The sequence below is a fragment of the Kogia breviceps genome, chromosome 8 (assembly GCF_026419965.1).
Source record: "Kogia breviceps isolate mKogBre1 chromosome 8, mKogBre1 haplotype 1, whole genome shotgun sequence".
Lineage (NCBI taxonomy): Eukaryota > Metazoa > Chordata > Mammalia > Artiodactyla > Physeteridae > Kogia > Kogia breviceps.
In genome coordinates, this window is record NC_081317.1 from 189173 (window position 1) to 203059 (window position 13887).

A 13887-nucleotide genomic window follows, 5' to 3' on the forward strand; every position below is an offset into this window, starting at 1 on the left:
GTCGTGTCCCGCCAGCCTCCCCGCCACGCGGCCCAGCATGGGGCCCGCCCTCCGCACAAGTCTGGCCCCCGGCCAAGCTCCCACACCTGGCAGCCCCAGCTCTGCGCACCGCAGACACCACACCCTCTGTGCCTCCGCCCCAACAATTCTCTGCCTGGGAGACGCTCCCCTCTCCTTTGCCAAGCTCATTCCTGGTCCCCTCTGGGCCTCAGCTGAGCTGCCCCCTCCCCAGGAGTCTTCTCTGAGCCCCAGGCCTCCCTTGGCTTCCCCATCCCAGCTCGGACCACAGCCCCTCCCCGACTAGGAGTTCTGATCTGTCCCCTGTGCTGTGGGCCTGCCTGCTCCCGGCGGAGGTGCTTAGAAAGACACACTACTAACAGTCAGAGTCTTAGAGGAGGGGCCAAGGCAGGGACACGTGCCAGAGCCGGAGCCCTTGCGCCCAGCCACTGTCCCCTCTGTGGCTGTTCCTTCCAGACCAATATGAGAGCTGCCCCCTGGGTCACGGCCTCAGGAGCCTTGGGCCTGAGCACGAATCTTCAAGGCGGGTGGAATGGAAACTTTCCCCTCCAGCCTTACAGGGAATCTGATGTTCAGGTGGGGGCAGGGAGGCAGGCCAGCCCAACGCCCTCTCCCTCTGTCTACACAGCTTCCTCGGCCCCGGACAAGGGCAGGAGCCCCAAATACCAGCCCCGGTTGTTCCCTGAAGCCGACAGCACTTCCTTGGTCCTCGGCCCTATGCAGGACAGGAGGGCACCATGGGCCACAGGTGTGCTACACCTGTGTAGGTGTGCTACCAATGAAGGTAAGAAGCACCTGCCTCCAGGAGGGACCCCAGCCCTGCCTCCTCCCTTGTCCTCTCCTGGAGGTCAGCAGGGACAGGTGACCAGAGAGGCGAGGCAAGCCAGGGGTCAGGGCTGGCGTGGAGACCCAAGGCTGCTCCATCCTTCTCCAGTGTCACACAGAAGGGCTCTCTTGTCCCCAGGGCTGCTCAGAAACCGCACCACGAACCCAGATAAGAGGCAGCAGCAGCCGCTCCCCTGACTCCGAGGCCCGGGTGAAGGCCAAGAGCTAGGGGCAAGGAGGCCAGGGCCAGGGACCACCAAGGGAGAGGTCAGAATGGTAGCACCAAGGACAGGCTGGCTAGAGCTCCGGCTGTTGAAAGTGGCCGTCCCCGGGCCAGGCCGAGTCTCGCCTCCGCCACCACACAGGCCGTGTCCAGCGCCATCAGCCCCCTCCCCAGCCTGCGAACACAGAGGTGCACACAGCTGCATGGCCTCTTACCCCGAGAGCACGCCCAGCACCAGGTTGAGCATGAAGAAGGAGCCGATGACGATGAGGGGCAGGAAGTAGAGCCAGTTCCAGGTGTTGCCGGCCGCATCGTTGGTCTGGAAGCGAGAGGAGATGTGCAGGACGGTGGGCAGGACAGAGCCCTGGCCACGGAAGCTCCACGGCCCTGCTCACACACCAGCAGAGCCCAAGTGCAGGAGGGCCCAGACAGGTAATCCAGGCAGGACCCACCATCACACCTGCCTGCCCTCGCCCCACAGAGCACCCTCTGGGGCTGGGGCCCCCAAAGGACCAAGGAGCTTCGTGCTCCTGGCCACTGCCAGCAACACCGAAAAGCCCAGGAGTAGCCCCAGGGGGCCAAGGGCTGCCCCAGGTACCCCGCCTGGACACCTCCCCTCTGTTTCCCAGGCTGCTGGACACACCAGGCAGCTCCAAAGACATTCCTCCTTTGTGAAGCCCACGGACCCCAAGGCCCAAGTCTGATCTTCTTTTTGTCCCCTGCAGTTTCCACAGCTCAGAGCAGTAAGCCCTGTGCCACATTCCCCCGTCAACGGCAAGCCCACAGGTCCCCAGGGCACAGCTGGGCCGAAGACAGAACCCAGCACCAGGGCCTGGTCTAAATAACCAAATGCAAAAGGTCTTCCCAGACCTTTTGATTTTTAGAGCACAGCCCACAAAAGGGTGAGGCCCTCTGAATCCAATTCATTTCCACAGTTGTTTTGTTTTCCGGGGCCCCCCGTAGACCCAGCTGAGAGGGGCGGAGAGCCTCTTTCTCCCCACGAGTCTGGTGCTAGAAGTGAAACAAGAGCGGGGGGTGCCGTGGGCAGGTGACCACCTGGCCCCTCTGCTCCTCTCTTCAGAGGCAGCTCACAAGCCAAGGGCCAGGAGCCTGCACAGCACAGAGGCGGGAAGGTGGCCTAGCCCTGCCGGGAGGCTGGGACTCATCTCCAGGTGCTGCTGTCGGAATTCCTGCCCTCCAGCGTCTGCTGGCCTAGGCAGGTTTGCAGGACTCTACCCCTGCAAGTCCTGAGTCCCCTGGACTGCCTGCCCCTTGTGGCTTCTGATTCCTGGACACTGATTCCACGGTGGCCGCTGAGACCCCCGGGCCTTGACCAGAATAGACACTCAGACCCCCAGCTCTACGTGTTGCCAGTGTTCCCAGACCACACCTCTGCCAGCCCCACATGCTACTCCGACCTACGGCCTATGATGACCACCAAAGCCGCCAATCTCCCCAAAGGGCACCCTCAAAACCTGCCTCCTTCTGGGAAAAAGGAGAGATGTGCTGCCGTGGCCCCAGCTCCTCTCACCTACTCAAGGACTTGGCTCCTGCAGTTTCCCTCTGATGGACCGTTCCCATCAGTAGCCAAAGCACCCTATTCTCTTCTTAAAAAACAAGACAAAACAAACAAGGACTTGCACTTCTGGGAAGATGGAGTGGACATACTCTTCCCTATTTCTCCCACTGAGTACAATTAACACCCTGGACATTACATCTAGAGCAAATATATATTTCACAGAAGACTCTGAAAAGTGGAGGAAAGAAAGCAGATCAGCTGGGACCTCTGGACCCATGGTGAGTTCCCTGTGTTTTTGTTTTGTTTTTGCCTCATATATCCCAGACCTGGGGCTTTTGAAGCCTACAACCTGGAAATGCCAAGAGACACAGACAAAAAATACACCAACAAAAGCCAGCACTCTCTCTCTCTAACCAAAGGGCCAGGAAGGGGGCCACCCTGCAAGGCAGACAATAACTGCACTACTCCAGCCAAACAGGGCAGAAAATACTGTGGTGAAACTTCCATCCCTGCCAGCAAAGACCCAGGAGGGAGCCTAGGCGACCACCCTCCCCAGACTGTAATGAGGTAACCAACCTCCCCACACCCCCAAACCACAGAGATGTCAGAGAACAACAAGCAGGGAGGTGGGACGTCCTCCTCGACAGATGGTTGACGAGGCCCCCATCCCACCCCACCTCTGTGGTATCAGTGGAGACACACGGGGAGCCTGGACTTCCACCCCCACGTGACAGTAATGAGACACACCACCCCCTCCCCACTGAGGTGCTGCCAGAAAGTCAGACTTTCACCACCACCCAGTAACGAGGCCACACACCCCCCCACCCACATGGTGGGCAGAGACCACGTGGAGAGCAGAAACGAGGCACACAAAACCTTCCCAACCAGGTAAGTATCCTAGAGGCAAGTGGGGAGCCAGAACTACCATCCCACTCAGCAGTATGGAAAAGACCCCCACACTGTGTCAACAGAGGCCAGGTGGGGAAACTTTCCAGCCTTCTACTCCCACCTTGCAGTAGCAAGGAAGCAACCCCTGCTTCCAGTGACAGAATGGTCAGAGGAAGCCAGCTAAAACAGAGGGCTTCAATAGGATCCAGGGTCCCAGGACATAATGCCAAAAATGTCCAGTTTTCAACTGACATTCATTTGCCATACCAAGAACCAGGAGGAGCACAAACTGAACAAAAAAAGACAATTGATAGATGCTGTGATGGTTAATTTTATGTGTCAACTTGACTGGGCCATGGGGTGCCCAGATATTTAGCCAAACATTATTCTGGGTGGTTCTAAAAGTGTGTTTCTGGATGAAATTAACATTTTAATTGATAAAGTAAAGCAGATTGCCCTCCATGATGTGGTGGACCACGTACAATCAGTTGAAGGCCTGAATAGAACAACAAACTGACCCTCTTCCAAGTAAAAGAAAATTCTCTATAAGAGAATTCAGACTTCATCTGTACCATTGGCACTATTGGGTCTCCAACTACTGGCTTTCAGACTGAAACTGCACCATAGCATCTCCTGGGTCTTGAGCCTGCCAGCCTAAATTTACTGCAGATTTGCACTTGCCAGCCTCCATAATCACATGAGTCAATTCCTAATAATAAATCTCTTTTTAAAAAAATCTCTCTCTGCCTCACACACACACACATCACACACACATCCTATTGGTTTTATTTCTCTGGAGAACCCTGCCTGATATAGATTGCCAACACTAAGATGACAGAGATGATAGAAGTATCTGACAAAGATTTTAAAGCAGCCACCATAAAAATGTTTCAGAGGGTAATTGTATACACACTTGAAACACATGAAAAAACAGAAAGTCTCAACAAAGAAATAGTATCATCAAATAAATAAAAGATACAAAGAAGAACAAAATGGAAAACTTAGAACTAAAAAATACAATAATCAAAATTAAAAGGGCACAACAATAGAATAAAGACAGCAAAGGAAAGAATCAGTAAGTGGTAAAAGACAATAATAGAAATTATCCAATCTAAAAAAGAGAGAGAAAATAGACTTAAAAAACAAAAATCAAACAAGTAAGAAAAAACAGAGCAGAGCCTCAAGAACCTAGGGAACTATGACAAAATATTTGACATTCATGTTTCAGAGTAGCAGAGTATGGGGGAAAGAAGAGAAGGTTGAACAGTATTCAAAGAATTGATAGCTGAAAAATTCCCAAATTTGGCAAGAGACATAAACTTACAGATTCAAGAAGCTGAGTGAATACCATACAGAATAAACTCAAAGAAATCCACACAACATTTCATTGTCAAACCACGGGAAACTAAAGATAAATTAAAAATCTTGAAAGTGGCAAGAGGAAAAGGGCACCTACTTACAAAGGGAAACAATTCAAAAGATTTCTCATCATAAAGTATGGAGGCCAGAATGAAGTGGCACAATACTTTTCAGGTGCTGAGAGAAAAAAAAACTGTCAACAGACACCTACACCCATCAAAAATATCTTCAGGGATGAAGGGAACATCAAGACATTCTCATAATAAAAACCAGGGAAACTGGGAGAATTCGTCACCAGCAGATCTTCCCTAAGAGAATGACTAACAAAAGTCTCTAAGCAGAAAGGAAATGATTAAAAAAGGAATTGTTAACCATTAGGAAGGAAGAAAGAACAATGAAAAGAGTAAAAATAGGGGTAAATAGATTTTATTTGTCCTTTTGAGTTTCCTAAATTATGTTTGACAGTGGAAGCAAAAGTTATAACACGCTATGATGTGGTTATAAACATACGTAGAGGAAGTGTTTAAGATGATTGTATTATAAATGGGGGAGGGTAAAAAGATATAAAGAAGGTAAGGTGTATATACTTCACTTCAGCTGGTACAGTTATGACACCAGTAGACTGGAATAAGATATAGAGCAACCACTAAAAGACCAAACAGAGATATACTCAAAAACAACTAGATAAATCAAAACGGAATTTTTTCAAAAGTTCAAGTAATACACAAGAAGGTAGGAAAAAGAAAATAAAGAAACAAGAAACCAGAACAAATAGTAAACAAATAAATAAATAAATAAAATGGCAGATGTAAGCTCTAACATATCAATAATTACATCACATGTAAATGGTCTGAATACACCAGTTAAAAGACAAAGATTGGCTAGTGACTTTAAAAACATGACCCACCTATGCTTTATCTATAAGAAATTCACTTCAAATATAACAATTTAGGTAGGTTGAAAGTGAAATATGGAAAAAGAAGTATCATATAAACATTAATCAAATGAAAAAAAGAAAACAAAATCAAATGAAAACTGTAGTGGCTATATTAATATCAGAAAATAAATATCAGACAAAGTAGACATCAGAACAAAAAAAATTTCACTAGAGACACAGAGGAACATATACAGGTTTCCCCCACTATTTGAAAGCAGTGCATTCCTGTGAAACCTTTCCTAAGCCACAAAGGCATAAAGCAAAGAAACAATCACCATAGGACACATCAGCTAACGCATACAGAAAATAAGATAAAACACAGATGCTCACAGATACAATAGAGCTATGGCGATATGATGTTGAGATGCTGAGTGTAGTTCCCAGGGGAGGAGTTTGGCAGTGCCACTCTTGCTGCTAGGGGTGCACACTGCCTTTATAATGGCTCACTGTAAAGCAAATGTTGAACACTATTTTCTCTTTTCACCTTTTTTCATAAAAGCATAAATCTTCCATGGATTTCTTTTGGTTAGTGGAAAGAGGTATTAATGTAGGTCTTTCATAAATGTGAAGTGGCATTAAGGGAACTTTTGAAAAGCGGGGGATACATTATAATGATAAAAGGGTAAATTCATCAAGAAGACATAGCAATTCTAAATGTGTACATGCCTAACAAATGAGCTATAACATACGTGAAGCAAAAACTGACAGAACTGAAAGGAGAAACAGACAAATGCACAATTATAGCTGGAAACTTCAACACCTCTCTCTCAAAAATTGATAAGACAACTACAGAGAAAATCAACAAGGATAAAAAAGAGCTCACCATCAACCAACAGGATGTATAATTGACATTTATACACATACTAGACAACAACACATTATATACACATTCTTTTCAAGTGTCCACAAGACATATATGAAAATAGACCATATCCTGAGCCATAAAACAAGTCTCAATAAATTTAAAAGAACTGAATTTTTAAAAAACTTATTGTATTCTCTAACCATGATAGAATCAAACCAGAGACAAATAACAGAAATATAATAGAAAACTCTCCAAACACAAAGTAAACAAACTATTCTAAATAATCCATGGATCAAAGAGGAAGTCTCAAGGGAAATTTAAAAATACATTGAACCGGGCTTCCCTGGTGGCACAGTGGTTGAGAATCTGCCTGCCAATGCAGGGGACACAGGTTCGAGCCCTGGTCTGGGAAGATCCCACATGCCGTGGAGCAACTGGGTCCGTGAGCCACAATTACTGAGCCTGCGTGTCTGGAGCCTGTGCTCTGCAACAAGAGAGGCTGCGATAGCGAGAGGCCCGCGCACCGCAATGAAGAGTGGCCCTGCTTGCCACAACTAGAGAAAGCCCTTGCACAGAAACGAAGACCCAACACAGCCATAAATAAATAAATTAATTCATTAAAAAAATACATTGAACTGAATGAAAATGAAAATACAAGATATCAAATTTGAAAGACACAGCTAAAGCAGTTCTAAGAAGGAAATTTATAGCACTAAATACATACATTACAAAAGAGGGAAAGTCTCAAATCAATAATCTAAACTTCCACTGCAAGCAAAGGAAGAGCAAAACAAACCCAAATCAAGTAGAAGAAAGTAAACAGTAAAGAGAAAAGCAGAAATCAACAAAGTTGAAAATGCAAACAATAGAAAGAATCAATTTTTGAAAAAGTTTGTTCTTTGAAAAAAGTTAAATTGACATACCTCTGGCAATACTGACTAAGAAAAAAAGAGAGAAGACACAACTTACCAATATCAATAATGAAACAGGGGATTTCACTACAGAACCAACAAACATCAAAAGGATAATGAAGGAATACTACAAACAACTCTCTATACATTTGACAACATGGATGAAATGGATCAATTTCTCCCAAAACACCAACTACTACAACTCACCCAATACAAAATACAGAAATAGTCCAATAACTATTAAGAAAAGTGATATTGTGACTTTAAAACTTCCCCTACAAAAGGATAGACACAGTGATCAATGAAATAGAATTGATGATCTAGAAATACACCCGTACATTTATGATGAGTTGATTTTTTTAACAAGGGTGCCAAGCCAATTCAATGGGGAAAGGATAGTCTTTTCAACAAATGGTGCTGGGACAAGTGGATATCCACAGGCCAAAGAATGAAATTGGATCCCTACCTCAAACCATATACAAAAATTAAATCAAAATGGATCATAGAGCTAAATATTATCAGCCCAAACTAGAAAACATAGGAGTAAATTCTCATGACTTTGATTAGGTAATGGACTCTTAGATACTACACCAAAAGTACAAAGTGAAAACAAAACCAGAAAAAAATGGACTTCATCAAAATAAAAATCTTTTTTACTTCAAATGATACCATCAGGAAAGTGAAATGATAACACACAGAATGTGAGAAAATATTTGCAAATCATCTGAAATATCTGTTAAGGGTCTAGTGTCCATAATATATAAAGAAATCTTGTAGGTCAATAATAAAATGACAAATAACCCAATTTTTAAATGGGCAAAGGATATGAATACATATTTCTCCAAAGAAGATATATAAATGGTGTAATAAGCATATAAAAGATGCTCTACATCATAAGTCATTAGGGAAATGCAAATCAAAGATAAAATTAAATACCACTTCACTCCATGGCTGGTTGGTTAAAATTAAAATTAAATTGTAATTTTACTAAGATGATTAAAATTAAAAAGATAGACAAGTGTTGGTGAGGATGTGGACAATTTGGAACACTTGTGCATTCCTGGTGGGGAGGTAAAATGTTGCAACCACTTTGGAAACCAGTTTGGCAGTTCTTCTAAAGGTTAAATATGGAGTTACCATATGACCCAGAAATTCCACTCCTAGGTGTACACCTAAGAGAAATGAAAACATATTCCACACAAAAATCTGTACACGAATGTTTATAGCAGGATTATTCATAATGTAAAAAAATGGAAACAACCCAATATCCATCAACCAATGAAATACAAACAAAAGATGGTATATCCACACAATGGAATCATATTTGATAATAAAAGCAATGAAATACTGATACTTGCTACAACATGGATGGACCTTAAAAACACAAAATCCCACATATTGTATGAGTCCATTTGTATGAAATGTCTGGAATAGACGAATATAAAGAGACAGAAATATATTAGTGGTTGCCAGAGGCTGGGGATGGAGGAATGGGAAGTGACTACTAACGGGTACAAGGTTTCTTTTTTGGTTGATGAAAATCTTCAAAAATGAGTAATGGTAACGGTTGCACAGTCCTGTGCACATACAAAAAGCACTGAGCCATTCACCACTTTGTGAATTTCATGGTAGGTGAATAAAAATGGAAGTGTTATATAAAAGAAATCTCTAGGCCCAGATTATAGAATTCTACCAAACATTTTAAAAATAATTAACGCCACTTATGCACAATCTCTTCTAGAAAAATAGAAGAGGAGTAATTACTTCTCAATTCATTTTATAAAGCTTGTGTTACCCTGATAACAAAACCAGGCAAAGATAGTAAAAAGAAAGAAAGAGAGAGAGAGAGAGAGAGAGAGAGAGAGAGAGAGAAAGAAGGAAGGAAGGAAGGAAGGAAGGAAAGAAAGAGAGAGAAAGAAAGAAAGAAAGGAGAGAGAAGGAGGGAGGGAGGGAGGGGGGAGGGGAAAGGGAGGGAGGGAGGGGGGAGAGAGAGCACATGCACCTCAACCTAAACCTCACACTTCATACAAAAATTAACTCAAGATGGGTCACAGACTTACATATAAAATAATAAAACTTTTAGAAAAAAATATAGGAGAAAATATTTAAGATTTAGGACTAGGCAAAGAGTTCTTCTATTTGATGCCAAAAGCCCAATCCACAAAAGGAATGATTGATAAACTGGACTTTATCAACATTAAAAACACTGGTTCTTTCACAGACCAGGTAAGGAGTATGAAAAGACAAGCTACTGACTAGGAGAAAACATTTGCAAACCACACATCTGACAAAGAACTAGAATATATCTAGAATATATAAAAACTCTATAGTGAAAGAACAATCCAGACCATGAGCAAAAGATATGAAGAGATATTTCACTGAAGAAGATACACAAATGGCAAATACATCCATCATCAGCCATTAGGAAGTGCACTGAGATACATCTCTACACACTGTCAGAATGGCTGAAGTTAAAAACACCAAATACCAGTGAGGATGCAGAAAAACTAGATTATTCATACACCGCTGGTGGGGACGCAAAAGAATACAGGCCTCTGGAAAAGCGTTAATTTCTTAAAGAACTAAATATGCAACTACTATACAACCCAGAAATTGCACTCTTGAGCATTTAACCCAGAGAAATGAAAACTTACATTTGCACAAAAACCTGCCCACAAATGTGCAGAGCAACTTTATTCCTGATAACCCCGAACAGAGACAACCCAGATGTCCTTTAACAGGTGAGTATTAAACACTGTAGTCCACCCACACCTGGAGCACCACTCAACAATAAAAAGGAAGAAACTGCCGACACAGAATAATCTGGGTGCATCTCCAGAGTATTATGCTGAGTGAAATACAGCCAATACCCGAAAGTCACACAGGGTACGGTTTCATCTGTATAACATTCTTGAAACGGCAAAATTGTCAATGCGGCAAAAAGATCAGTGGCGACCAGGGGTGAAGGCGGGAGAGAAGTGGGCGTGGCTATAAAAGAGCAGCACAGCGTCCCTTGTGATGGAGCGCCCTGTGCCTTGACTGGAGCAGTGTCACTGCCCTGGTTCCGGGAGCTACTAGTTCTGCAGGCTGTTACCGGTACAGGAGAAGGGCAAAGCATACAAGGGCTCTCTCCGCATTATTTCTTACAGCTGCATTTGAAGCTACAATTACCTCAGAAGGAAGTTTCATTTTTGAAAAAGCCAATTCCCACATCTCCCTGCACTTACCTCCTCTTGCCCTGCTCCACTTCACAGGGAAAAGCCTTGAACGAGCTGACTATACTTGCCGTCCTCACCTCCATATCTCCTCCCTTTAACCTACACATTCCAAGGTTTTATCCCCACCGCCGAAACGCTCTTGTCAAGTTTACCAACAGCTCCTGTGACCTCTCGGCAACAGCTGATCTGGTCAATCCCTTTCTGGAAACTCTTTGCTCTGCTTCCAAGACGCAGCACACTTGCAGTGCTGCTCCTACCCCCCGCAAGCCCCCGCCTCGCTCTCTTTTGCCGGCTCCTTCTTTCCTACTTGGTTTCTGAATGTTGGAATTCTGACAGTCAAAGGTTCAGACAAGGCTCCGTCTGTAGCCTTCTTTGCTGCTCCATCCACACATCCACACCCGAGCGATCTCATCTTCTCCCATAATTGTCAGCATCATCCATGACTTCAAACTTGCACCCTCAGCCCTGCTGTCCCCCCTGAAGCCCCTCTCATACACCCAACTGCATACTCGGCATCTCCACTTGGATGAAGCAGTCGTCTAAGGCTTTCCAGGGCCAAAGCAGAGTTCTCAGTCTCCACCACGACGCTCCGCTAGAACAAAAATCCGCACTTACCTCGCTCCCCGTTCTCCCCCTCTCAGTAAAAGGCACCGCCTTTCCCAACGGCTCCAGTCACACTATCTTTGATTCTTCCTTCTTTCACATTAAACATCACATCCAACCAATGAGCAGGTTGTGTCTGCACTAACTTCAAACTGGAGCCTTTGCACCTACGTATCTGAACGCGCCTTCCTCAGATCTTCACGAAACTAGTGCAATGAACAGATGCAGAACCACATGCATGTAACCATAAACCCACATTATTTACCTCCTACGGTTCCTCTTGTCAACTACAAATTGGCCCTCGCCATCGTCACTCGCCGTCTACCTCTACGAGGATTAAGTCACGTGCTGCTGCAGCTGCCGACTTTCAACACCCCCTGAAAGGAGTTCAGGTGCAGAGCCGAACTGAGGCACTCTGGGCTCCGGGTGGAACCGGCAGGACAGGGCTTCCGATGGATGGATATTTTCAGGAGACAATTTTATGAGCCCAATTCTTGCATCTCCTCGTATCTAGACAAGCACTAAAATCCTTCATAGCGACGCCTGCCCCTCGTGACGGGCAGTGACCTGCACGAGACGAGCAGAAACCTTCTACAGAAAATATGTGCTCGACTGCACAGCCTCGCCCTTCACCCAAATCCCGTACACACTGACCTTCCCCCGCCTCTGCGGAGCAGTTCCTCAGGGCGATCTGGGAGGCTGTCTCCCGGCTTGCGGTCCCCATTTTGCCCCCAATAAAGCTTAGCTCGCAACTCCCACGTTGTGCGTTTTTTTAAGTCGACACTCTGAAGGTAGACGTAGCCCGGGATGAAAATGTGGGTCAGTCCTGTGACTGTGCAGATAACTCTGGGTAATGGAAAATTCCACAACCACCTCAAGTATAAAACACAACCGAGCGTCGTGGCCCCGCCGACGTGCCTCGCACTGAGGAAACCTTCTCTCCTCAGCCGGCTGTTCTCAAACGGGAGAGGGCGGTGTGGCCCCTCTGCTCCTGACGCCACGCACGCCTCCTCCTTCCGGGGTCGCTGAGCGCAACGCTATGGAAGCCAGGGGCGGGGACACGCCCTTCCTCACACGGGGCTCGCCGACGCGAGACAAGCCGCCTCTCAGAGCCGGCGGCGCCGCCGTGGGCTCTTCCAGGGCCCCAGCTGCCCACACTCTCCAAACCCCAGACAGACCATTTCTCCTCCGGGCTGAGGACCCAGCCGCCCACCGCCGCCGGCGTTTCGGCCTTCGGCCTCCGGTCTCTCTCGAGAGCCCCTCCTTCCCTCCAGCCAGGATTAAAGGGGCCCTGGCTTCTCCGCAGCCCGCAGAGGTGCTCACGCCCCCACGCGCCCCGCTGCGGCAGGCCTACGGCTCCGGCCCCCGAGGGCACGTCGCTCGGAGCACACGTCTGCGGGGACCACGACCGTCCCCCTCGCTGGGCGGCGGTGTGGCAGGCTCGCCCTCCAAAGGATCCTCTTCCAAAGTCCCGTCTGATCTCCCGCAGCCGACCCTGTCATCCCTCAGTGTGGAGGATGGAGCCCACAGTTCTCGGCACCCGCCTCACGACCCACGCCCGTCTCTGCGTCGCCCGTCACCACGGCCCGCTGCCCCGCCGCCAGACTCCGCGGCGCCGTCCCACTGCGTCGGCCCGTCTGGCTTCCAGACCCCGCCAGGCCTTGCTTCCCCGGCGCCCCCGACCTGCCCCTCACCCTCCTTTGTTTTCTTCACAGCAACTTGCCATCACCAGGCCCTTATTTACTGAAGGTCTCCTGCCACCCCTGTGCCCGCAGCATCTACACCCAGTGGGTCCCCTGGAAATATGCGTCGGGTGAGCCTCTGTGGCCCTTCCTGACCGGCAGCTCCCGCCCGCCCCTCCCCTGGGGGCACAGGCCCACCAGGCTGAGTCACCCGGCCAGGCCCCACGGCGCGAAGGGCTGTGGAGACCTGCCCACGCGGCGCCCCGCTCGCGTGGCACTGGCAGGGACGTGGCCGGCTCCAGCTCTTTTTAGGGTTCGTCTTTGTGGACATTGTTCCTGGATCGGCTGTAGGAGAGAACAGCCGAGCTCCGCATCTCCGCGCTTGTCTCCATTCCTCTTTTCCTCGATCAAACGGAGACGGTCACCAGACGCAACTCCCACTCCAAGGAGGGCTCTGGCTCAGTGGACGTCAGGCTGGCTTTTCCTGAACTCGCCCTCGGCCATCTGCCTGCTCAGCCAGCACTTGCCGAGCGCCTGCTGGATCCCCAGCCCTGAGATGCCCAGGGGCAGAGAGCAGAGGGCCCCAGGCTGTCCCTTTTCTCCTGCCCACCTTCATGCCAGAAGCACGTGGCCGCTCCAGGGGCTGGTGGCCCAAGGCCCACCCTCAGTGCCCAAGTGACAGGTTCAAAGTGAAGTACCTCACGCTCTAGGACAGCCCCTCCGCAGCCCCCGAGCACAACACACCCTCTAGCTACCGAAACACAGCAGTCCACCAGCCAGACCTTCCAAAACTCCTGCTTCAAGTGCACCTTCTTTCTCTACTTCCACTGACTTAATTGCTTTCACGCCCACAGCTCACAGGACTCTAGGGGGTAGAAGGTAGCTCTGTAGGGGCGAGG

General features: G+C 47.7%; 1 protein-coding gene across 6 annotated transcripts in view; it reads right to left on the reverse strand.

The window, feature by feature from the left end:
* The window catches only part of CACNA1B (calcium voltage-gated channel subunit alpha1 B), a 194564-nt gene that overhangs the window by 126551 nt on the left and 54126 nt on the right, over positions 1-13887 (reverse strand). For all 6 annotated transcript variants that reach the window (XM_067040195.1, XM_067040194.1, XM_059073189.2 and 3 more), the window contains one exon: positions 1282-1385. In XM_067040195.1, coding sequence (XP_066896296.1) covers positions 1282-1385 — 104 coding nt within the window. The remainder of the gene's footprint in view (positions 1-1281; positions 1386-13887) is intronic.